At 33.6% G+C, this 24,952-nt stretch overlaps 2 protein-coding genes and 2 pseudogenes across 2 annotated transcripts; all 4 read left to right on the forward strand.

Annotated features, from left to right (window-relative positions):
- Positions 1-1,000: 1,000 nt before the first annotated feature.
- On the forward strand, positions 1,001-2,931 carry LOC142548520 (heavy metal-associated isoprenylated plant protein 3-like). The gene is made up of 5 exons (XM_075656879.1): positions 1,001-1,131; positions 1,254-1,398; positions 1,492-1,733; positions 2,006-2,096; positions 2,294-2,931. Exons 1-5 carry the CDS (start codon positions 1,123-1,125, stop codon positions 2,824-2,826), a joined length of 1,020 nt encoding a protein of 339 aa, XP_075512994.1. The 5' UTR covers positions 1,001-1,122; the 3' UTR covers positions 2,827-2,931.
- Positions 2,932-10,582: 7,651 nt separating this feature from the next.
- Positions 10,583-12,408, forward strand: LOC142548521 (UDP-glycosyltransferase 86A1-like). The gene is made up of 2 exons (XM_075656880.1): positions 10,583-11,163; positions 11,431-12,408. Exons 1-2 carry the CDS (start codon positions 10,629-10,631, stop codon positions 12,327-12,329), a joined length of 1,434 nt encoding a protein of 477 aa, XP_075512995.1. The 5' UTR covers positions 10,583-10,628; the 3' UTR covers positions 12,330-12,408.
- Positions 12,409-15,707: 3,299 nt separating this feature from the next.
- Positions 15,708-18,397, forward strand: LOC142548522 (UDP-glycosyltransferase 86A1-like; annotated as a pseudogene).
- Positions 18,272-23,874, forward strand: LOC142548523 (cell division control protein 48 homolog A-like; annotated as a pseudogene).
- Positions 23,875-24,952: the final 1,078 nt, after the last annotated feature.

Genomic DNA, 24,952 nt, shown 5'->3' on the forward strand with positions numbered 1-24,952 from the left:
CAATTTTTTTAAAGATGGAAGAAACAGAACCTTCAACAAATAAACATCCATATGTCTTCGACAAACAAATTTACATTGTTACAATTTAAAAGCAGGATCCACATCTCAGAGCTTTATACTCGGGAATGTATCTATTGTATTTCTGCCATATGCAACATGCTATTTGGTGATGAGGTTTTATCAGTCTAACCAGAAAAAAAAAGTAGATATGTTAATCCTTATCTGACATTTTAAGATGGCGTGGATGAAGTATTTAGGAGTGGCAAGTGCAAGCAAACTTGAATTAACCTGCAGTGGCGTGGATGAAGTAACTTTAGAGTGGCATGTGTAGAATTCGTTGGTAATCAGCAAACACGTTGCGAAGGGGAAGAGCTTAAAAGCCCAAATAGAGTCGTACTAATTGGGCCATGAGAATAAAAATAGTCTCAAACTGTGTTTCGAAGCCCAATCTGTACTTGCTCTTATTGGGCCTTCAAAAATACCAACAATACGTATATTATTTTTCTATTTGGCAATATTTAAATTTAAAAAAAATTCGAAGAGAACTAACATTTATTTAGAGAGAGAAAAAACCAAATCATAAAAAATAATAGATATTTAAACACGATTATATTTTAAAAAATATTTACGTCTCCGAAAACGTTTATTACCAAATCAGACCAAAAGATTTTCCTAAAATATAATCATTTACTTCTCCGAAAACATTTATTACCAAATCAGTTCGACCAAAAAGATTTCCCTAAAATATAATCATAACAAATACGGACACACTGGGTGGTCTAATTTTTTTCCTAAACACAACTTATGTGAAATTATTTCATAAATAAATTTTATAATAAATTTTCAATTTATATTATTTTTATGCTAAAATATTAATTGATCCATTTTATAAATATGAAATTGTGAAACCAGGTGCTATTTCTCAAATATTATATTTGTGGCCCCACATGGTTTCATAAATAACTCAGCCACCTTATTTATTTTTTCCAATCTTTTATATATTCCTTCGCTTGCCTCCATATTCCTCTATTCAAACCATTCTTGTTTCAATCCCGTTTGTTAATTCTACGTAAAATTCCCATATAGCTGTAAAATTGTAAGAAAAAAATAACAACACGTAAAATGGGTGAGGTAATTCATATTCCTCTGAATTTGAATTCTGAGGCATGAATCATCATGCGTAGGTTTTTCAATTATTTTACCCGCAGCTTCTAATTTGCATTGTTTTAATTTCCGGGTTGAACTTTTTCTAGAAAGATGCGAAGAAGAACGAAGACGAGAAGAAGGCAGATGGGGGCGGAAAGAAAGAAAACGGACCAGCCACCGTCGTGCTGAAGCTGGACTTGCATTGCGAAGGATGCGCCAAGAAAGTCAAACGCTCCGTCAGCCATTTTGAAGGTACTTCCTACACTTTACGTACGTTCAAATTCTATTTATTGGATTCTTGAAATCGCTGTACAAAAATTTATTGCGTCCGATTTGATCGTGAAGGTGTGGAGAAAGTGAAGGCAGACAGCGCAGCTAACAAATTAACGGTGGTTGGTAAGGTGGACCCGGCGGGTCTCCGGGAGAGGGTCGAATACAAGACGAAGAAGAAGGTGGAGATCCTCTCTCCTCAACCCAAGAAGGAAGGTGGAGATGGTGGCGTCGCCGCTGGAGGTGACAAGAAGACCGATGGGAAGCCGGAGAGGAAAGCCGAGGAGAAAAAGGGTGATGACAAGAAACCCAAAGAGGTAACGATCATAAAGGAAAATATTGAATAATTGTGTAAATGTTAACAAAATATTATTTAATGTTAAAATTATTTGAAATTTGTTTAATATAGCGCTACTTATTCTAATTTTTTTAAATAATTAAAATTAATTATTTTTTAAAGGTTAATTTCTAACCTGTGGTCGCTGACTTACTATTTTAGTGCAACTTGGCTTAAAAAAGGATAGCATATATTTTCAGATAATTTTGATTAATCAAATATTAATCTGCAGTTATTATCGTTGTCGTCCAGGTTGCAGTATGTACCGTGGTGATGAAAATTAAACTGCATTGTGATGGATGCGCGCACAAGATTAAGCGAATTATTAAGAAGAACATCGATGGTTAGTGTGTGATTAGGCTTAATCTCCATTGGTTAATAAAGTAATTATTTCTTATTTACTCAACTAACGCTATTTTTTTCTGTGTATATGCATAGCATTATGTCATTAAATCGAATTATTTCTCGAGGGCTGAAATGTGTCTTTATTTTAGGAAAATAATTTAACAAAAGATTCTAACTTTGCAATTTTTCTTTTAGGGGTTGATTCGGTTACAACGGATTTAGGAAAGGATCTGGTCACTGTGATCGGGACAACGAACATGAAAGAGCTGGTGTCCCTTCTGAAAGAAAAGCTCAATAGAGCCGTCGAGATTGTTCCGGCCAAGAAAGACGAAGCCGGCGGCGGAGACAAAAAATTGAAGGAAGCCGTTACCGCCAGCAGTGGTTCTGGTGACAAAAAGGAAGGCGGTGGAGCTGAGAAAAAGGACGGCGGGGGCGGGGACGAGAAGGCTAAGTCGGAAAGCGGCGGCGGAGGGACCAAGGTTGAGGTCAACAAAATGGAATTCCAGGGGTTCAACCCGCATACGTTATATGCCATGCCAATGTACAATAGAAGTTTCACAAATCAAGATTACGGGTTGCCGATGTACCAGAACATTCAAGGTTATCCTAGTACCGGCTACGTGGTACAGTACATGAGTGGGCCGCCGCCGCCGCCGCCGCCGACCTATTTAAACATGAACGACCAAATTTTTAGTGATGAAAACCCCAATGGATGCTTCATAATGTGAACGAGAACAGCGCGAAGAGGATCTATATTTTTTTTCACTGTAAAGTATTATTGCGACTGAGTGACATACGTCCTTAGTACAAAAAAGTGTATATCAGAATACTAATTTTGGGGATTTAATTATCTCTCTGTATATTTTTTTTTATTTTGATAATGCTAATATTATAAAATGCAAAATTATAAAATTATTTTAACTCTATTTTAAAATAGTTTTCCAATTAAAACATATTTTAAAATGCTAATATTATAAAATGCAAGTTGCCTAGCTAATTTTTGGTTTAAGGCTACGTTAAATGACAAAAACTTGTGTGAGACGATCTTACAGATTGTATTATATGAGACGGATCTCTTATTTGGGTTATCCGTGAAAAATTATTACTTTTTATGCTCAGAATAGTACTTTTTATCGCAAGAAATTTGTTGCGAAACGATAAATATCCCGTCTAGAAAAATGATGAAACTTGGTATATGGACTTATATAAATAAGTTACGGTTTAAAAAATATGAATCGGGTAAGTTTAACCATCTATGATAGATTTGATAAAGTGATATGTGTCCATTCGACAAATTCAAAAAATGCAAACATAATAAGAGTATGTCTCTTGTGAGACGGTTTCACGAATTTTTATCTGTGAGACGGGTCAATCATACCGATATTCACAATAAAAAGTAATACTCTTAGCATAAAAAGTAATAATTTTTCAAAGATGATCCAAACAAGAAATATGTCTCACAAAATACGACTCGTGAGACCGTTTCACATAAGTTTTTGCCATATTATAATCATAAGATATAGTTTTCAGGCCGCGATCCAGTCAACTAACCTAAACTAAACAATTTTATAAAATTGTCGGTTGACTTCTTTACGAGATAAAAATGCAAATACTGCACTTGGGAATATATTGTAATTGAATGTGTATTAATGAATATTATGCTTTATAATTAAACAAGATCCGTCAAATTGATCGATAGTTCACGAGTCGCAATAATGAAAGTATAAAAAAACAAAATTTATCGTTAACTTTATCCTTTTAAATACAGATATTTAATGTGTACACTCGTGACATGAAGTCCCATATTTCAAGCTACAATGACATGCACCATGTCACTTCGATATTTACACATATGACATAAAAAAAATTATAATAATTAACATGTATCGTATAAAATAAATTGGAGCTAGTAATTAGAAGGTCGAGAATTTTGAAGAGGTGACTTTATTGAAATTGCAGTTTACAAATTTACATGAAATAAAAAAAAAAATACTCTTGATTTATTTTAAAAATATTATAAATCAAATTTAACCATATTTGAAGTTATATATATTACGTATTCGTTTTGGCCTGCTTTCATGTCAATAATTGATATGAGAAAACAACAATATTGGAATTTATCCGAATTTGAAATGGACCAAGTTGTGTTCAAGATAATAATGTTCTAATATCTCCTATTTTCCATCGTTTCAGCGTCACTCTATAATTACAAAATTACAAACTACATTTTCAACGTTTAATTAATTATTAAGTTTCTACTGAGATGATCTCACATATTTTTATTCATGACACATGTCAACTCTGCTCATATTAATAATAAAAAATAATATTTTTGACATAAAAAAGTAATATTCTTTTAATGACTGATCCAAATAAAATTTTGTCTCACAAATTGACATATAAGATCGTTGCACATAAATTTTTGTATTAATTCCGTGTTCTACTCTTTCCATTCTCTTATCAACATTTCATTAGTGGCCTACTATTGACAAATTTAATCGTTATTCTTCCATTCTCAATTTCATTTTTCCTTTTTTCAATTTAAACCACATATAAATAAACATGTACAATTTTTGTCATAAAAACAATACGAAATAAAAATTTTATTCTAAATGCACCCAAACACCTCTCTGTATTTTTTTTAATATTAAATGTTTTCAAGTTTACAAATTTTACTACTAGATAATATTTTTTTAAAAAAAAATTGAACTACAATGATAAAAATTAATTCTAAATTAATATAATTAAGAGTATTGTAATATTATATTCTTCGCAGAGGCATTCTAGTTTATTTTCTCTAAAAATAAGTGTATGCAACTCTATATACACAAGGTAAAACTGGGATTCGTCGCTGTCAACATTCTATAATATTATCTCTATTTAATATTTAATATAATAAAGTATACGTAACTAGTGCATGTATCGAGATAAATAAAAGTGGAGGTGCATGCACATCCAAATTTTAGAAATCCGTACGCAAATTGTTTCAATTTTTTTATAACAAATTCTCAAATAAATATGTCGCATGATTTGTATTGTGTGATTGATATGATTAGCAATTATAGCATGATTGTCGTATCAGTTCGAAAATTTATTCATGAAAAATAACGAGGGTGAATTCAATCATTATGAAAAAAGATAAAAACTGGTGTGAGACGGTCTCAGTGAGACGGATCTCTCATTTGGGTCATCCATGAAAAAGTATTACTTTTTATGCTAAGATTATATTATTACTTTTTATTGTGAATATCGATAGAGTTGACCCGTCTCACAGATAAAGATTCGTGAGACTGTCTCACAAGATACCTGGTAACGAGAAAATTAGAGAAACTGAAGTGATAATCTAAATTTAATTGTCCGAAGTTTAATCTGCCATTTGTTTAAATAATGAAAAATTATATAATTCGATAATTTATTATTGTTTTTCGTGGTGTATTACGTCACACGAGACAGTGGATAAGTTCAAGATGAAATAACAATAATTCAGATGCGTCTGCCCTAGAAACTCTTGTTTGAAAAGCAGCCAAAAACAAAAGGCCACTAATGATTGAAATTGGGTAGGCAATGCATACATCATTTTGCATGTTTAATATCAACTTGTTTGACTTTTTAATATAGTAAAAGTACAACCCAAATTCAAATATTTGGATAAATGGATTTTGGAAAATGCGGTAGAATTCAAGAGTATGTTTTTTGTGAGACGATCTCGCGAATTTTTATCTGTGAGACGGGTCAACTCCACCAATATTCACAATAAAAGGTAATACTCTTAACATAAAAAGTAATATTTTTTCATAGATGACCCAAATAAGAGATATGTCTCACAAAATACGATTGGTGAGACCATCTCACACAAGTTTTTGTCAAATATAAAATATGAATTTAAATTTAAATAAAAAAAGGATAATGTGTATTTAAGAAATTATACTTAATATTTATTGTTTTAAGAAAAAATACTAAACGTCTTGGTATTGTGTGTTTTGGACATATCCCCAAAACTTGTTCTATTTGTTAAGAAATATGGACTTCTGTTTTGTAAATTATTCCCTAATAAAAATACATGCTATGGCATAATTAAATTAACACATATTTTTTTGATACTGATATCCTATTTTAATTACGTATGAAAAAATATTATTATTTTATCTCAAAACAATTTCTTATTGTTATAAATATGATTATGATTTACTCATCTCACGGATCACCGTCTCACAAAAACCTATTAATTATATAATAGATATTGTTTTAATAAAATCTTCTTCCTGATCTCTTATTAAAAAAAATTGTCATTCGAAGCAAAGAATACTATGTATGATTGATCGGTCCTATGTCACCTTGAAAATTTATTATTGAATATCAAGGATAGACATCAACTCTATAAATATATTTAACGAAATAAGAAATCTAATATAATTAATTTTAATACAAATTATTGTAAAATCAAATCAAAACAAAATAAAAAATAATACTCTTAAACCCAAATCAAAATGTAATCAAATCACGAATGAGACAGGTCAACCATACCGATATTCACAACAAAAAGTAACACTCTTAACATAAAAGTAATACTTTTTCATGCATGATCCAAATAAGATATCTGTCTCACAAAATACGACATGTGAGATCGTTTCACACAAATTTTTGACATGATGTTATATCTTTATCTTCGAACTAAACGATTTATTGACAAACATTTTAAATATTTACTTTGAAGAAAACAAAATCATAATGCAATACGAATCATAATTCGTAAATCTCATATATAGGAATAAGTTCGATGTACCAAAGTAAGTCGTCAACTCGATTAAATTTATAATTTGGTCTACTAAATTATAAATTTAAATGAAAAAACTATGACCTACTATACTTTCATACTTAGGATAGGAGGTAAAAATAATTAATGTTTTAATTTCATGCCATGAGATTGGTCCCGCGGAATTCGATGGTCAAATAGTGGGGTCCAGTCCACGTCATGCAGACTTGGCGTTACGGCGACGTTTTGATGGACGCCTAATATACCGCGTTCTATGTCTCCGAACCAGCGTACATGTGCGAGACATGATCGATCAAACCCACGACTTTATTTATCTTTTAGATGTAAACTAATTTTGTACTAAATATTTTTATAAAAAACATCTTTTATTGTAGAAAAATATTTATAATAATTATTTAGGACTTTTTAAAATGTTATTTGTTTTCTAATTTAAAAAAGTATTCCATATAATGTCTATTTCCGTATCTTAATTATTTTTTATTTCTCATTTTCTTTCACAAATATGTTTCGTGTTAAATGTTATATATAAGGTTGATTAAATATTTGCTCGTTCTTTGGGTCGAGTTATTTTCAAGTATCAATTTTAGCATGATATAAAAACAAAAATACGCTGTTATGTGTTGGAATGTCCTATAAATTTCACGGCAAAAACATGTGTGAGACGGTCTCATGGGTTGTATTTTGTGAAACAGATTTTTATTTGGGTTATTCATGAAAAAATATTACTTTTTATTGTGAATATCGGTAAAATTGACCCGTTTAACAGATAAAGATTCGTGAGACCGTGTCACGAGAGATATACTCAAAATTCACACTTGAATCATTTAATATTAAAACGTGACTTTTAGTGGAGTTATTTATTATATTATATAATATTGTGAAGTTTGAAATGGGAATTGGTCCCTTTGTTGACTTAGCCACAACTTTTCTTGATCAAAAAAAGGAGAAAATGTCAAGAGTGCCATAATTTCAAAAGGTTTGAAAATCTATGGGGCTCTCCTTGATCGGCCCATCTTATTCTTTCGGTAGGAGATAGACCTTCCTATTTCTTTTCATATAGTTTAGATTATTTTGTACCCGTGCATCTTAATATTTTTTAATAGTAACTATTTTGCAAAAAATAAACATTGGAAAATAACTGAATGACTGCTCAAATCCTATTTATTTTCATGTATTATAGTTTGGGTGGAAGAAAAATAAAAGGGAAAATGTAGCAACACATTTTCTATATTATTTTCATGCTACTTATTTTTTTTTCTTTTTTTTTAAATAAAAAAAATCTATATATTGCATCAAACTGCTTCTAAAAATCGGGGTGATGAGCGGCCACCCAGCTTAAAAAAATTCTGACATATTTTTCAATCAATCTGTAACGTATAAAGAGAGAAAAAATATCATTGATTTTATGTTGGAATCTGATACAGGAAAATTCTTGGAAAAATATAGAAATAAAAAAATAGATAATTAGGTTAGGCACATCACATCAAATCATAATTATGTATCCCATGTCTTTACTAAGTTGATTAATTAATTAATATCCAAGTTACCGTCATAAACTGCACGTTACAAAAGGAGCTAAGGGTCAATTACAAGTTTAAATTAAATTTGTCATTAATGTGATGAAATATTTTTTTTAAAATCGTCTATTTTTTATTTACATTAAATTATTTATTATAATTCATGATTTGACACTACAAAAACAAAGGAAGTTAGCAATGGTCGAAACCGTCGCTACAAGGGTATGACGACGGTTTTAACGACGGTTTACATGTCCGTCACGAAAAATCGCGTCGCCTTCTATAGCGACGGTTTCCCAATAACCGTCGTTAATATGGCGACGGTTTCTTTAAGAATACCGTTGCTTAGATCAGTATACGTATATAACATATTATATTGTTGCGTTTATCTACAAAGTGTAACTCTCGTGTTTCTATAATTAATGTGACTTTCCAATAATCATATAATATATTAGTTGATATATCTATACTATCTATACTATATATACTATTTATGTTTGAAAAACTTAGAGTGACTAATTTTTGATGTCATGATTTGTTTTGACAATTATATATATTAATAAAATGTTAAAATTTTAATACAAGTCATATGTAGTTTAGTAGTTAGAGTCTTTGTTTTCTAATTTCTAATTATCAAGTTGTAGGTCTCAATTTTTGCTTGAAGTTTTTTTCCTTTTCTTTTTCTATTTATTTTTTAGTTCGTATATCAAAATTGCAGTGTAATTTCTCATTATTTCTTATAATTACATTTTGATCCTCATTTAAATATAAATCAAATAAATTATAACAAAATTTTGTACATACACACAATGAGTGTGTCGGTATATCAGTATATTAGAATGCGCTTGCATGTGTAATACGAAAAGACGTTTAAGTAATGACTCAGAGCTCTGTAATACGAAAAGACGTTAAATCAAACTCGAGTCCGCTTCGTCTAAGAATATGCGATATCAGATGTAACAAATGCTTTTTTTTTTGAAATTCCTAAACAAAGGGCGGAGACTCGAACTTGAGTAGTTTGCAAGAGATATATGGATGAGACCCAACGGAGTCAAGGCCCAGTCTCCAGAGGTAACAAATGTTCTGTAACGCGGATTATACTACTTTTGAACATGGGACTGTGGATATGATTTATACCAAATATTCATAAACACCAACAATTGTCCAATAATATTGTTATGAACATGAACGACATTTTTACAAGAAAGTTGAAGGAATTATGCCAAAATCTAAAGAAATTAGGGTGCTAAAAATTGGGAAATATGCAGATAAAATATTGAGAGAATTTTGTTGGATGTTTTGTTGTGTCTTTTCTAATGTTTCTGTCTTCTTTTTGTTTAATTATCCAGAGCAGTTTTGCCATCTTCCATGATAAATGGACATGGGTCGTGGCTCATCTTCCTCAACTTCTTCGATCAATAGTGGACCGCTCAATTATTTTGACTTGATGGACTTTAATCTCACGGGGCTTCAAATTATTTGGGTTGACACAATTTGGGTCTAACATAAACATTATAGAAAAAATATCAAAATATTAGACACAGTTTATTCTAACAATATTATCTAGCAAAAATAAAATCAACTCTATACTTATAATTTTCTTCATTATATCCAACTAATATCATTTAACAACATATTAGAACTAACACGATAGCCAAAAAATCATATATATATATAAATATATTAATATTAATTTAATCGGATATTCAGCTCGGGTATGAGTAAAATTCTTTAAGATCCGCCTACATCCCCATACCGTTACCTTTTTATTTAATCAGGTAAAATTCTCATCAATAAACTCCTCCATTAAGGTTAGGTATCTGATTTTTCATCGAGTTTAGATGAAATTGACATCCATATCCAACACAACCTTATAAATATTTTTTTTGGGCAAAAAATGAATATATTTCCGTCGCAGACTAATCTCGAATTACTTACACGATCGGAAAAACAAAAAAAAAAGAAAAAAAAGAATTAAAAAGCAAGTTGCGTTGCATGCGAAAGCTACAACTAAAGGGAAAATTCTATTTTGCATCCTAAGCACAAAAGGGCAAATTGTATTTTGCATCCAGCCGGCAGCAAGCGAGAGAAAGCTGTGTTTGCATGCGAGTCCAAAAAGATATTTCCAGTGATTTTTTGACTTTGTGGAATAATTTCATTCTTTAATCAATATAAAAGCAATCACAATCGCCATAGAATTTAATCAACAAAAATCACCCGTTAATGCCATAGAAAAAATATGGCTGAAACACTTGAATTAATCAGGCCTCATGCAATCTTGATTCCAATTCCTTACCAGGGCCATATCAATCCACTCGTTGATCTAGCTGTTAATCTTGCTTCAAGGGGCTTCACAATCACATTTGTTAACACACAATACGTTCACCACTTGTTATCAAAATCCCATAATAATACAGGCACAGACAACAGCGATCTCTTCTCCGAGGCTCGTAAATCGGGCCTAGACATTCGATACACGACGATCAGCGATGGTTTTCCTCTGGACTTTGATAGAGACACAAACGTTTCCGAGTTTTGGGAATACATGCTCGAAGATTTCGTAGTTCTAGTCGATGAGTTGGTGGGAAATATAGTAAAATCGTCTGCATACAGACCATTCTTGATTACGGACACTTTTAATTCATGGCATGCCCGGATTGCGAAGAAGCATAACATGGTTAACGTTTCTTTCTGGACAGAGCCGGCTTTAGTGTTTGCTCTGGAATATCACTTGGATCATCTAAGAAAAAATGGACACTATCCGCCGCCAAAAGGTACTGTTTCTTTCCCCTGTCTATGCTTTTTCCTTTTGGCTTTTATTATGAGCATTTATTTCCCAAGGATGTGTTTAATTGGGAGAATGAATTAAACATGTTATTTGGTTTCAGTTTCTTGATTTTGGTTTTTTGGGACCTAGTAACTTCCAGCGTTGTTCAAAAATGTTTATTTAGAAGCTGTAAAGTATATATATTTTTAATAAAAATCTTTCTGTAAAATCTTTTATAATTAGCTCTAAAGAAAATCTTATTGGATTCTTCCAGAGAAGAGTGAAGACACCACCATAACCTACGTCCCGGGAGTGGACCCGATCAGCACAAAGGACTTGATGTCATTTCTCCAAGAAACGGACATAACAGTGGTGCACAAGATCGTGTTCCGAGCATTTGAGCAGATTGAAAATGCAGATTTCATCCTGTTAAACACAGTTCAAGAACTAGAACCCAAAACGGTGCCAGCCCTCAACCAAATCCTGCCCACTTATGCAATCGGCCCCGCGATAAATTTCTCCACGAGAAACATCAAGATTTCCACAACCCTAACACAACAAACAGAATGCACTGAATGGCTCCAATCCAAGCCTCCCGCCTCCGTTCTGTACATCTCATTCGGCAGCTTAGTTCAAACAACTAAACAAGTAATCGAAGAAATAGCAGACGGGCTTCTGCTTGCAGACGTAAACTTCATTTGGGTTGTTCGAAAAAATGTCGTCATAAATTCTGATGCTACGGACGTGTTTCCTAGTGGGTTCGAGCAAAAAGTTAAGGAGAAGGGATTGATCGTGACATGGTGTGATCAAGATTCCGTGCTATCCAACCCCGGGATTGGAGGGTTTTTGACTCATTGCGGGTGGAATTCTGTGCTGGAAAGTATGTGGCATGGTGTCCCGATGTTATGTTACCCGTTGCTCTACGATCAGCCGACGAATCGGAAACTGGTGGTTGATGATTGGAAGATTGGGATTAATCTTTGGGATGGTGAATCTGTCACAAAAGATGAAGTTGCGGAGAAGATAAAGAGGTTGATGTGTGGGGAATTCAGGGAGGAAAGCAAGAAAGTGAGGACTGTACTGCGGAATTCTTTGGATGATGGCGGGTCTTCGGAGAAGAACCTTGAGCGGTTCAGGGAGGATTTGAGGGATAAAATTCATGCATATTACTAGCTTTACGTGTAAGTTTAAATCAGCTTGTTCCTCTTTGAAAATAATTGTCATTGAATAAATTGAAGATTCTTATAAACCATCTGATTATTTATACAAATTTAATATTTACTTACAATGTATATTCAAGCAGACGTACAAGTTTAAAATATATAATCTTTATTTAATATATGAGTAAATATCTTGTGAGACGGTTTCACGAATCTTTAACTGTGAGACGGATGAACCCTACCAATGTTCACAATAAAAAGTAATACTCTTAACATAAAAGATAATATTTTTTTCATGGATGACCCAAATAAGATATTCGTCTCATAAAATACAACATGTGAGACTGTCTCACACAAGTTTTTATCTTAATATATATCATACAAAAACTCATACATGCGACGCCGGATAAATTATATTTTATATAATTTAATATAAGATGTACATATTATCAATCTCCAAACCACGTGGTACGTGTCAAAAATGAAAGGTCAAACCTTGACATTAGATATATGTGAACTTTTGTACTATATATATTTTTATAAATTAAAAATTATGAAATCTATAAGAAAAGATGTTTATTTACTAGGATAAGAGGTCGAATCCCTTGTTAATTATAATTAATGGAGCCAATTCAAACTAATAAATATTTAATTAGTAAATTAATATCATTAAGAGAAAGATTTGACAAATATGTCTAATTCTGCTCACCAGAATTTGACTTCCAAATTTTTTCAATTAATAATTACTTAAAACTATTATTTGTATCATCATTATTTTCTTTTGTAGCGTAGGATACATTTTCGTCAAACAAACGAACAACGAAAAGTATTGGCAGATAATTAGTTAGCAAATTCATATTTTATATTTGACAAAAACTTGTGTGAGATGGTCTCACCAATCGTATTTTGTGAGACAGATCTCTTATTTGGGTCATCCATGAAAAAGTATTATTTTTTATCCTAAGAATATTATTTTTTATTGTGAATATCGGTAGGGTTGATCCGTCTCACAGATAAAAATTTGTAAGACCGTCTCACAAGAACCCTATATATTTATGGGTAAAACAAAATCAAATTTATTAAAAAGAGTTTTTTTTTTTAATGAAAGAGAAACTAAACCATTAATTGATAAACCGTTATCAAGAGTCCAAGATCAATATTTATCACCTGAAAGGATAAAACAAAAATATATATTTCCTTAAATTTTTTTATAATGAAGATTTAAATTATTTACTGAATGGTTTTTCATGGAGTAGTTATTTCGTGTGATTTTTATTTTCCATATTATAAAAAAAATGTTTTTATTTAAGAAATGAAACTTAATCCCCGGTTTTTTTTTTTTTTTTTTGGCTCATATAGCATGAGCATACTAATTTTTGTTTAAACTATGAATTTTTTTTAAAAAAAAACTGTCAATGAGTCTGATGGATATAATGATGAATCTCGAGTTAATTATATTAAATTATTTTTCCTTATAATATTTCATGAACAAAAAAAGAAAAATAAAGACAAAACATTTTTTAAAAGGGTAAAAATAGTTATGAAATTATTTAAAAAATTAATTTTGTAAAAAAAAATCTTTTATTCAATCAGACCCATGAAAATAATGTTATATTTTATAGTAAAAATATTATTTTTGACTATGGTTATGAATCATTAATACAAAATCGTCCAACAGATCAATTTTGTGTGATAATATTATAATAAAATCAAATCGACTCATGTGATATGTACAAATTCATTAAACGTATCACACATCTCCACCAGTTTAGATTATTCTAAGCCGTGGCCACTCGTAAACCACCCCATAGTCCACCCTCGGCCAAAAGATGACAGTGAAACTTTTTGTGGAATCATTTCATTCTTTAATCAAATATAGAGCAACCACAATTCATCAAAAAATCAACAAATATAAAATAAGTTTGGGTTACTGTTTTCGGAAGGGATAAATCTTTTTAAAAAAAACTGTATTTCGTATATATATCGATTTGGGTTAATGTTTTCTTGTTGTTCTTTCTAAACGATATCCATACTTTCAATAATATGTTTTTTTTCGTTTAATGATTTGTTTTTACGTGATTGTTTTCAATAATAATGTTTTTTTATATCCATATATTTTTTTCTTTATAAACGATTTTCATACTTTCAATAATACTTCCAATCCAAGTGGTACGTGCCAAAAATGAACGGTCAGACATTGATATATGTGAACTTTTCTACTATCTAGATTTTTATAAATTAAAAATGATGAAATCTGGAAGACAATAGTTTTATTTACTGGGATATAATAGAGGTCGAATCCCATGCTAATTATAATTAATGGAGCCAATTCAAAATAATAAATATTTAATTAGTAAATTAATATCATTAAGAGAAAGATATCAACGATAATTGTGAATGACTATTGTATATTAGGTAAGACTATTGTATATTAGGTAAAAATTTGTGTAAGACAGTCTCACAGGTCGTATTTTATGAGACACCTCTCTTATTTGAGTCATTAATGAAAAATTATTACTTTTTATGCTAAAAATATAACTTTTTATTATGAATATCGGTAGGAATGACTCGTCTCACATATAAAGATTCGTGAGACCGTCTCACAAGAGACCTACTCAGTATCTTAATTATCCTTTTTTTCTAATTTTCTTCATTTCACAAATATGTCTAATTCTACTTACCAGAATTTGACTTCCAATTTTTTGTAATGAATAATTACTTCGACTATTATTTTTATCATCGTTATTTTCTTTTGTAGGGTATGTATATTTTCGTCAAACAAACCAACTACGAAAAGTATTGCAGATAATTAGTTAGCAAGTCCATATTTTATATTTATGGGCTAAATAAAATCAAATTTATGAAAAATAGTTTTTTTTTAATAAAGATAAATTAAACTATTCATTGATAAATCGTTATCAAATGAAAATTAAAAAAATCCGTCGACGAGGCAGATGGATATACTGACTAATATCGAGCTAATATTATTTGTAAGTATGTTTCCCCATAATATTTCCTTAACAAAAACGAAAAATAAAAAATAAAGACAAAACCTTTTTTAAAAGGTTAAAAACTTTAATGAAACTATAAAATAAGTCAATTTTGTGAAAAATATCTCTTACTCTGTTCGATCCATGAAAATAATATTATTTTTTTAGTTGAAAATATTATTTTTGACTGTCGATATGAATTACGCTATGAAATCGCTTAACAAATCAATTTTATAATATAGATATCTTATTTTATATAATTTTAAAAAATAATAATTTTTATATCAAAAATATTTTTTTTAAACTATTAACATGTTCTGATATACTCATCTCACGTGTGTAATTTATAAAACCATTTTAAAATCTTTTAAGTCGTCGCCAGTCGTAAACCACTCAGTAGTCCACCCTCAGCCAAAAGATGACAGCTAAACTTTCTTGTGGAATCATTTCGTTCTTTAATCAATACATAGCAACCACAGTTCATCATAAAATCTAATCAACAAATATAATTCATCCCTTGATCCAACAAAAAAGAAATGGCCGAAACAGTTGAAATCAGGCCTCACGCAATCATGATTCCAGCTCCTTATCAGGGCCATATCAATCCACTGGTTGATCTAGCTCTTAATCTTGCTTCAAGAGGTTTCACAATCACTTTCGTCAACACAGAATTCGTTCACCACTTGTTATCAAAATCCCACAAAAATACAGGCACAGATGAAATCGATCTCTTCTCCGAGGCTCGTAAATCGGGCCTAGACATTCGATACACGACGTTCAGCGATGGTTTTCCTCTTGATTTTGATAGAGACGCCAACGTTGTCGAGTTTTGGGAACACTTGATCCAAGATTTCGTAGTTCATGTCGATGAGTTGATGGGAAATATATTAAAATCGTGTGATTACAAACCGTTTCTTATTACGGACACTTTTAGTTCATGGCATGCCGAGATTGCGAACAAGTATAATATGGTTAATGTTTCGTTCTGGACACAGCCGGCTTTAGTGTTTGCTCTGGATTATCACTTGGACCTTCTGAGAAAAAATGGACACTTTCCTCTCCCAAAGGGTACTGTTTCTTTCTCCCGTTTTGGGCTGATTATGAAATAATTTTTTTGCTAAGTATGTGTTTATTAATTGGGATAATTAATTAAGTAGGTTCATTTGGTTTAAGTTCCTTGGTTTTGGTTTTTTGGGACCAAGTGACTTCCAGCGTTCTTGAAAAATGTTTACCACCAAGTTATTCAAGTTTGGGAAATTTGCTTTTTTTTTTACGCGTTTTGTATTTAGCTCGATGCGATCCTGAAATTGTTTACTTGATTGGACACTTTAGAGTTATATCAACAACAAATCAATTTAAATAAAACAAAATTAAGATGCTGGAACTGAAATTTGAAAAAATAAAAGATCAAAATTACAAATAAATAAACATAGATATCTAATTTGTAAATTGTCCTTGATTTTTTAATAAAAATGATGAGATTTTTTCAGAGAAGAGCGGGGACACCGTAACCTACGTCCCGGGAGTGGAACTGATCAGCACAAAGGACTTGATGACATTTCTCCACGAAACGGACATAACAGTGGAGCACAAGCTCTTGTTCCGAGCATTTGAGCAGATTGAAAATGCAGATTTCATCCTGTTAAACATCAAGAACTAGAACCCGAAACGGTGCCAGCCCTCAACCAAATACTGCCCACTTATGCAATCGGCCCCGCGATAAATTTCTCCACGAGAAAAGTCAAGATTTTCACTACCCTAACACAACAAACAGAATGCACTGAATGGCTCCAATCCAAGCCTCCCGCCTCCGTTCTGTACATCTCATTCGGCAGCTTTGTTCATTCGACTAAACAAGTAATCCAAGAAAAAGCACACGGGCTTCTGCTTGCTGACATAAACTTCATTTGGGTTGTTAGAACAAATGTCGTCATGAATTCTGATGCTACGAATGTGCTCCCTAGTGGGTTCGAGCAAAAAGTTAAGGAGAAGGGATTGATCGTGCCATGGTGTGATCAAGATTCTGTGCTATCCAACCCCGGGATTGGAGGTTTTTTGACGCATTGCGGGTGGAACTCTGTGCTGGAGGGTGTGTGGCATGGTGTGCCGATGCTATGTTATCCGTTGCTCCATGATCAGCCTACGAATCGGAAACTGGTGGTTGATGATTGGAAGATTGGTATTAATCTTTGCGATGGCGAATCTGTCACGAGAGATGAAGTAGCGGGGAAGATAAAGAGGCTGATGTGTGGGGAATTCAGGGAGGAGATCAAGAAAGTGAGTAGTGTAATGCGGAATTCTTTGGGTGATGGCGGGTCTTCGGAGAAGAATCTTGAGCGTTTTGTGGTTGATTTGAGGGCTAAAATTCATGTATGTAGCTAGATTTGCTCGTGGGATTTGAGCAAAAAAATAATTGAAATAGATGCGTATACATTATTATAATTGTTATTTTTATTCGAAAATTGCAACTTAAATTTGTGAATAAAATTGCGTTCCAATGTAAGTTTCTACATTCACACACTTATTCCCTCTTGACGTTTCTTTGAACATAACATGTTATTTAATAGAAATGGTCTATACAATAAAAAATGTTAATAATTATTCAAATAAATTGTTTAATATCTATATTAATGTTATTATATTGATAGATAAGAGGTCTTTACAATGCCTAGTTTTTTGTTTCTAAGTCATATTCAATTTTTTTTTTTTTTGAGAAAGTCATTTTCAATTTTGCATTGGTGTTCCTGATGAAGTTGGTCGTCTGGAAGTTCTTCGAATTCACACTAAGAATATGAAGCTTGATGACGATGTAAGTTCAAATTTCTTGAAATTTTGATTGAGTTATACAATTATTACTTTACACAATGACCTAGTGATATCAGTTTATCTGCTTTTGCATGTTGATTTGGAAAGAATTGGCAAGGACACACGGCTATGTTGGTGCTGATTTAGCTACTATGTGCACTGAAGCCGCCCTCCAATGCATCAGGGAGAAGATGGCTTGAAAGACGATTCCATAGATGCAGAGATTCTGAATTCCATGGCTGTCACCAATGAACATTTCCAGACTGCTCTTGGAACAAGCAATCCTTCTGCACTACGTGAAACTGTGAGTTTTGTATCATAACTTTCCATTGTAGTTTGATCTTCTTTGAGTTTGAATGCTAAATCTGATAACATGCATCATGGGTGTTGTTGGTTGTTGAAGTTCCCAATGTCTCCTGGGAAGATGTCGGAGGCCTTGAAAATGTCAAGCGTGAGCTCCAAGAGGTACCTATTCTTCACATTATGATGGGCTATAACTTTTTGTGTGCTTACCACTTTTTGTATATTGAAAGTTTGAATGGTATCTTCAACATATCTTTTGACATCATGTGTCACTGTCACATAAACTGTTCAGTATCCAGTGGAGCATCCCGAGAAGTTTGAAAAGATCGGAATGTCCGTTCTTTTCTATGGCCCTCCCGGTTGTGGGAAGACCATTCTGGCTAAGGCCATTGCCAATGAATGTCAAGCAAACTTTATAAGTGTCAAGGGTCCTGAATTGCTCACCGTGTGGTTTGGAGAGAGTGAAGCCAATGTTAGAGAAATTTTTGACAAGGCTCATCAATCTGCTCCTTGTGTTCTCTTTTTTGAGGAGTTGGACTCAATTGCGACCCAGGTGCATATCATGGCTCGTATATGCATATGTAGTTGCTACACTTGGTTTTCGTTTTTCCTAAGTTGCATGTCTCCCGTTTTCCCCTTTTTTTTAGAGAGGAAGTAGTGTCGGAGACGGAGGCGGTGCTGCTGATCGAGTATTGAACCAACTTTTGACGAAATGGAAAACGGTTTTCATTATTGGTGCGGACTCTAATCAAGTTCATAATCGTCATTGGGACCATTTAATCAATTATAATAAACATGGTCTAAATATTTTTTTTTTAAATGCGGAACGTAATGGAAATCATACTAGTATACATATCAGTATAACATGAGGTACAAGTCTTGTACATCATACATTCAATACAGACGAAAGTTCAACAACTAGCTATCAAGTGTTCAAACCCTATCTATAGCAACGTCAAAGTCCGTGGTCTCCACTCTATTCATGATCTCTCGTCATCTCCTCGACCCTGATCATGTCCCACCTATTGTCATGCACACATACAAACACGACAACAGCCGAATAATTCCGATGAGAATATAATCCCAGTATAAATCAACGAACATGCAATCATATGATAAAAATAAAAGCATGGACATATAACAGCAATATGTATCAAAATCTGAAACATAATCAATATAAAACTGTCGACAATGCTCGTGACTCCACGACTCAGACTAGACTCAATCCTAGTCCAGGGATCCCGGTTTCCAGACGTTGGTATTCCTATATCGACCAACAGTAATAGAAGAAACTCCGATTCTATCCACGTCGATATAACCAAACATCCAGTGTCTTGACCTATCCGTCACAGACTGTGGCACTATCGCCAATACACTATCTTGTGACATCGTGCAATGTGCCCGTGGCGATCCCATCACTATCAGGCACTTCTGTCACAAGATCACTCGACTAATACCTGCTTTCTATACATCCATAGAACAAGCATATCAAGTCAAAGCAATGAACATAATAATAAGAAGTATGTGATTTAGGGAAACTCAAGTATATCCTACTTGAGTCGATCTCCCAATACCACATTGACTTATACCTTTCGTTCGTAGTCTCGGTCTGAAGCAATATCAGTTTTGAACTCAAGACTGTCTCTTTAAATCTGAAACGACATATCGAGAATCATAATATCAACCTTCCATTCTCAATTCAATACTGAATCTGATTAATCTGAATTTAATTCAAATCATCGGCATAACGGCACAATCTCAATATCCCCGTAAATACCATATCAACAAATATCAATTACAAATCATAACCCATATCCGATACAATCTGTAATCAATCAATAATCTAAATCTGTCCGGTTTTCAGTCCATATAATCAGAAATTCATAACAATTCCATAATCAATTTGTTCTTCGATCTGACTTCAATTCTACGATGTGTAGTATTCCCAGAACACATAATAATGATCAAATAATAATTTCTCCAATATCATAATTTCAAATGATAACAGAACTCAATAAAACTTACGTCCTGCTGTAGCTCGCGTCGAAAGGATTACAGAGTTTGTCTATTCCTGAATGGAAATGGGATCACATTTCCATGGATTTTGTGACGCAGTTACCGCGTTCCTCCAGAGGTTCTGATGCGATTTGTGTGGTGATTGATAGACTGATCAAATCCGCATGTTTTATTCCGTACAAGATGACGTACAGATATGACCAGATGGCTGAGATATATGTCAGAGAAGTGGTCAGATTGCACGGAGTGCCGAAGTCGATTGTTTCAGACCGTGATCCTCGGTTTACTTCGCACTTTTGACAGAGTTTGCAGTAGGCTCAAGGTACGAAGTTACATCTGAGTACCGCATATCATCCACAGACCGACGGACAGTCAGAGCGGACTATCCAGACACTGGAAGATATGCTGAGAGCAGTAGTGCTTGATTTTAGCACTGGATGGCAGGAGGCATTGCCACTTTGCGAGTTTTCGTACAACAATAGCTATCAGACGAGTATTGAGATGGCTCCATTTGAAGCATTGTACGGAAAGAAGTGCAGATCCCCTCTGTATTGGGATGATATCTCTGAGGTTCCTGAGATTGGACCTGATATGATCAAAGATATGACAGAGAAAGTGAAACTGATTCAGAAAAGAATGAAGGCAGCACAGGACAGACAAGCCAAATATGCCAACATTCGACGCAGACCGTTGGTATTTGATGCAGGAGACATAGTATTTTTGAAGATTTCACCTTTCAGAGGAGTTGTCAGATTTGGCAAGAAAGGGAAGTTGTCTCCACGATACGTTGGTCCGTATGAGATTCTTGAGAAGATAGGAGATCGTGCCTATCGACTCGCATTACCGCCTTCATTATCTGGGATACATGATGTCTTCCATGTATCTATGCTGCGGAAGTATCTCCCTGATGATTCTCACATTATTCATCCAGACGAGGCCGAGCTTGATGAAAGTCTAAGTTATGTCGAAAAACCGATCCAAATTATCGATCGTAAGGAAAAGCGACTTAGAACGAAGACTATTCCTCTTGTGAAAGTGCAATGGACTCGTCATGGCACTGAAGAAGCTACTTGGGAGACTGAATCAGATATGAGACAGGAATTCTCAGAGTTATTTCACTGATGTGAGTCTTGTATTTTAGCTTCTGTTATATCTTCTTATCTGATATGATTTGACTGCCTACGATTTCGGGGACGAAATCATGTCTCAGAGGGGGAGAATTGTAAGGTCCGAGATATTACCATTTTAATCCGATATTATTTAATTTATGAATTTTGGAATGTTGAATTAGATTCCATGGTTTTTGTAATTAATTAGGATTGAAATGGAATTAAAAAGAGTTATTGAGGACCAAATTGCAAATAGTTAAGACTTCAGGGGCTAAAGTGCAATTATGGGAATTGAATATGACACTTGTCTTTGCCATGTTTGCTGGAGATATATAAGATTCATTTCCTTCATTGTATATCAGCAAGAACCGAGGAAAAGCTACAGAGATTTGTCAAAATCCTTCGTACAATAGATTGGTGATTTTACGAGATTCGGTTATCCGATTTTCAATCCGAATGCATTTCTGTACTCCTCTTGTTAACAGCTACAACTGGACATAAGTTTTATTGAGTTCTGTTATCATTTAAAATTATGATATTAGAGGAATTATTATTTGATCATTATATGGTGTTCTGGATATGTTAGACATCGTAGAATCGAAGTCAAATTGAAAAACAGACTGATTATGGAATTGTTATGATTTTCTGATTATATTGACTTGAAATCGGACAGATTTGGATTATGAATGAATTACAGATTGTATCGGGTATAAGTTATGATTTGTAATTGATGTCTGTTGATCTGGTATTGACAGGGATACTGAGATTGTGCCATTATGCTGCGATTTGAATTAAATCCAGATTAATCAGATTCAGTATTGAATTGAGAATGGAAGGTTGATATTATGATTCTCGATATGTCGTTTCAGATTTACAGAGACAGTCTTGAGTTCAGAACTGATATTGCTTTAGACCGAGACTACGAACGAAAGATATAAGTCAATGTGGTATTAGGAGATCGACTCAAGTAGGATATACTCGAGTTTCCCTAAATCACATACTTATTGTTGTTATATGCATTGATTTGATTTTATATGTTGTTCTATTGATTTATAGGAAGCATGTATTAGATGAGTATTAGACTAGTGATCTTGTGACAGAGGTCCCTGATAGTGGTGGGATCGCCACGGGCACATTGCACGATGTCACAAGATAGTGTATTGGCGATAGTGCCACAGTCTGTGATGGATAGGTCAAGGCACCGGATGTTTGGTTATATCGACGTGGTAGAATCGAAGTTTCTTCTATTACTGTTGGTCGATATAGGAATACCAACGTCTGGAAACCGGGATCCCTAGACTAGGATTGAGTCTAGTCTGAGTCGTGGAGTCACGAGTATGATTGATGGTTTGACATTAATTATGTTTCAGATTTTGATATATATCTGATATCTGCTTCATGTTTTATATTGATTATATGATTGCATGTCCGTTGATTTATACTGAGATTATATTCTCACCAGAATTATCCGGCTGTTGTCGTGTTTGTATGTGTGCATGCAACAGGTGGGGACATGTTCAGGGTCGAGGAGATGAAGAGAGATCGTGATTAGAGTGAAGACTACGGACTTTGATTAGAGATAGGGTTTAAACACTTGATATGTAGTCGTTAAACCTTAGTTTTGAATGATTGTATATAATACAAGACTTGTACTTTAATACTGATAAGTATGTTAGAATGTATTCCATTACGTTCCGCATTTAATACTGTATTTTTAAAAAAAATTTAGACTCTGTTTATGATATAATTGACGCTGCGCTCCTCAGCCCTGGTGGCCTTGATCAATTGATTTACATCCCTCTTCTTGACGGTGAATCCCGCTATCAGATTTTCAAATCTTGCCTACGGAAATTCCCATTATAAAAGATATCGACCTGAGAGCCCTAGCTCAGTACACTCAAGGCTTTAGCGGTGCCGACATTACTGAAATATGCCAACGTGCCTGCAAGTAAGCCATCAGAGAGATCATTGAGAAGGTAAGTGTTTTTTACTATCCATTTTTGCATTCAACGTGTGATTAATAGGCTGAAATTTCAAATGTATTTTCTTGGTATGAAGGACATTGAAAAGGAGAGGAGATGAAGCGAGAATCCGGAGGCCATGGAGGAGTATGGTGAAGACGAGGTATCGGAGATCAAGGTAGCTCATTTTGAGGGTAGGAGCGTCAGTGATTCAGATATTCAGAAATATCAGGCATTTGCTCCGACGTTGCCAGCAATCTAGAGGATTTGGAATAGAGTTCCGGTTCCCTGAAAACAGTGCTGGTGTTGCTGCGACAGACCCTTTTGCAGTTCCCAACAGTGCCGCCGCCGATGCCGATGACCTGTATATTTAGGTCTGGCAGTCTCTTATAAATTTAGCGAAACCCTGCAAATGTTGGCTTTTGCTGTAATGATTGAATTGGTGCGCATTAGGCTTGTCAAATTGGGTCAGGTCCGTCGGGTCGGCCCGCCCCGCCATTAAACCGGCCCGCCATAAAATTGAGCGGGTTGGGTTGATAAAATAGCAGCCCGTTTGGAGGTGGGCCAAACGGGTTGAGCCCGTTTGGGTTGCGGGCCAAATGGGTTGAGCCCGTTTGGGTTGCGGGCTGGCCCGCCAAATTAGGGTAGAACTTTATTTTTTTAAGTTTTATATAGAAATTCCTATTTCTTCCTTATTTTTTCTGATGTGCCTAACTTCAATCACTCTGGTAAAATCTATATGCTTCTATTTTTTTTTGAAGATGTTATACTCTTCAGTCCCCTCCCTTTTTTTAATGTTTAACTCGAACTAATTCAGAATTATCAAAATAATATAGTAAATAAAGTAATTATCTGTATTATTGAAAACATAATATTACATGAATTAATTTTTAGTACATGTGTACGATGAAATCTTGTGTGAATTAGAATAAACACTTTATTTTTTTTTATGTATTATGTTGATTGTTGTATGCTTTCAATGTCTTATTTCAATGTTTTTAAGTTTTTTATGAAAATATTTAACTGAAATATATTTTTCTTCTATGTTTATTTTAATACTGTTTAGTATTTTTTTTTAAAAAAAATAATAAGCGGGTTAGCCCGCCTAGCTCGCGGCCCAAGGTGGGTTGGGCTGGGTTGGCCATTTAGAGGCCCGCCCCGCCCCGCCTAATGGCGGGTTGCGGGCTGGCCCGCCCCGTCAACCCGTTTTGACATGTATGGTGCGCATCTTATGATATTATGGGTGCACTCCACACGCTCTTCTCCATATTTGTTGGATGAAATACGATCTTTCATTTTCAGTCATCATTTCCTTTTTGTCATCATAGGTAAAATACTTCGGTTATTCCTGTGCTTGTAGTCAGGGTTGGTGTAGTTAGGGGCAGATGTGCTTAGCTAAATCATATTTTATCAATTTACCAAATTAAACATTCATTAATGATATAATATAAA

The sequence above is a fragment of the Primulina tabacum genome, chromosome 6 (genome assembly GCF_025594145.1).
Source record: "Primulina tabacum isolate GXHZ01 chromosome 6, ASM2559414v2, whole genome shotgun sequence".
Lineage (NCBI taxonomy): Eukaryota > Viridiplantae > Streptophyta > Magnoliopsida > Lamiales > Gesneriaceae > Primulina > Primulina tabacum.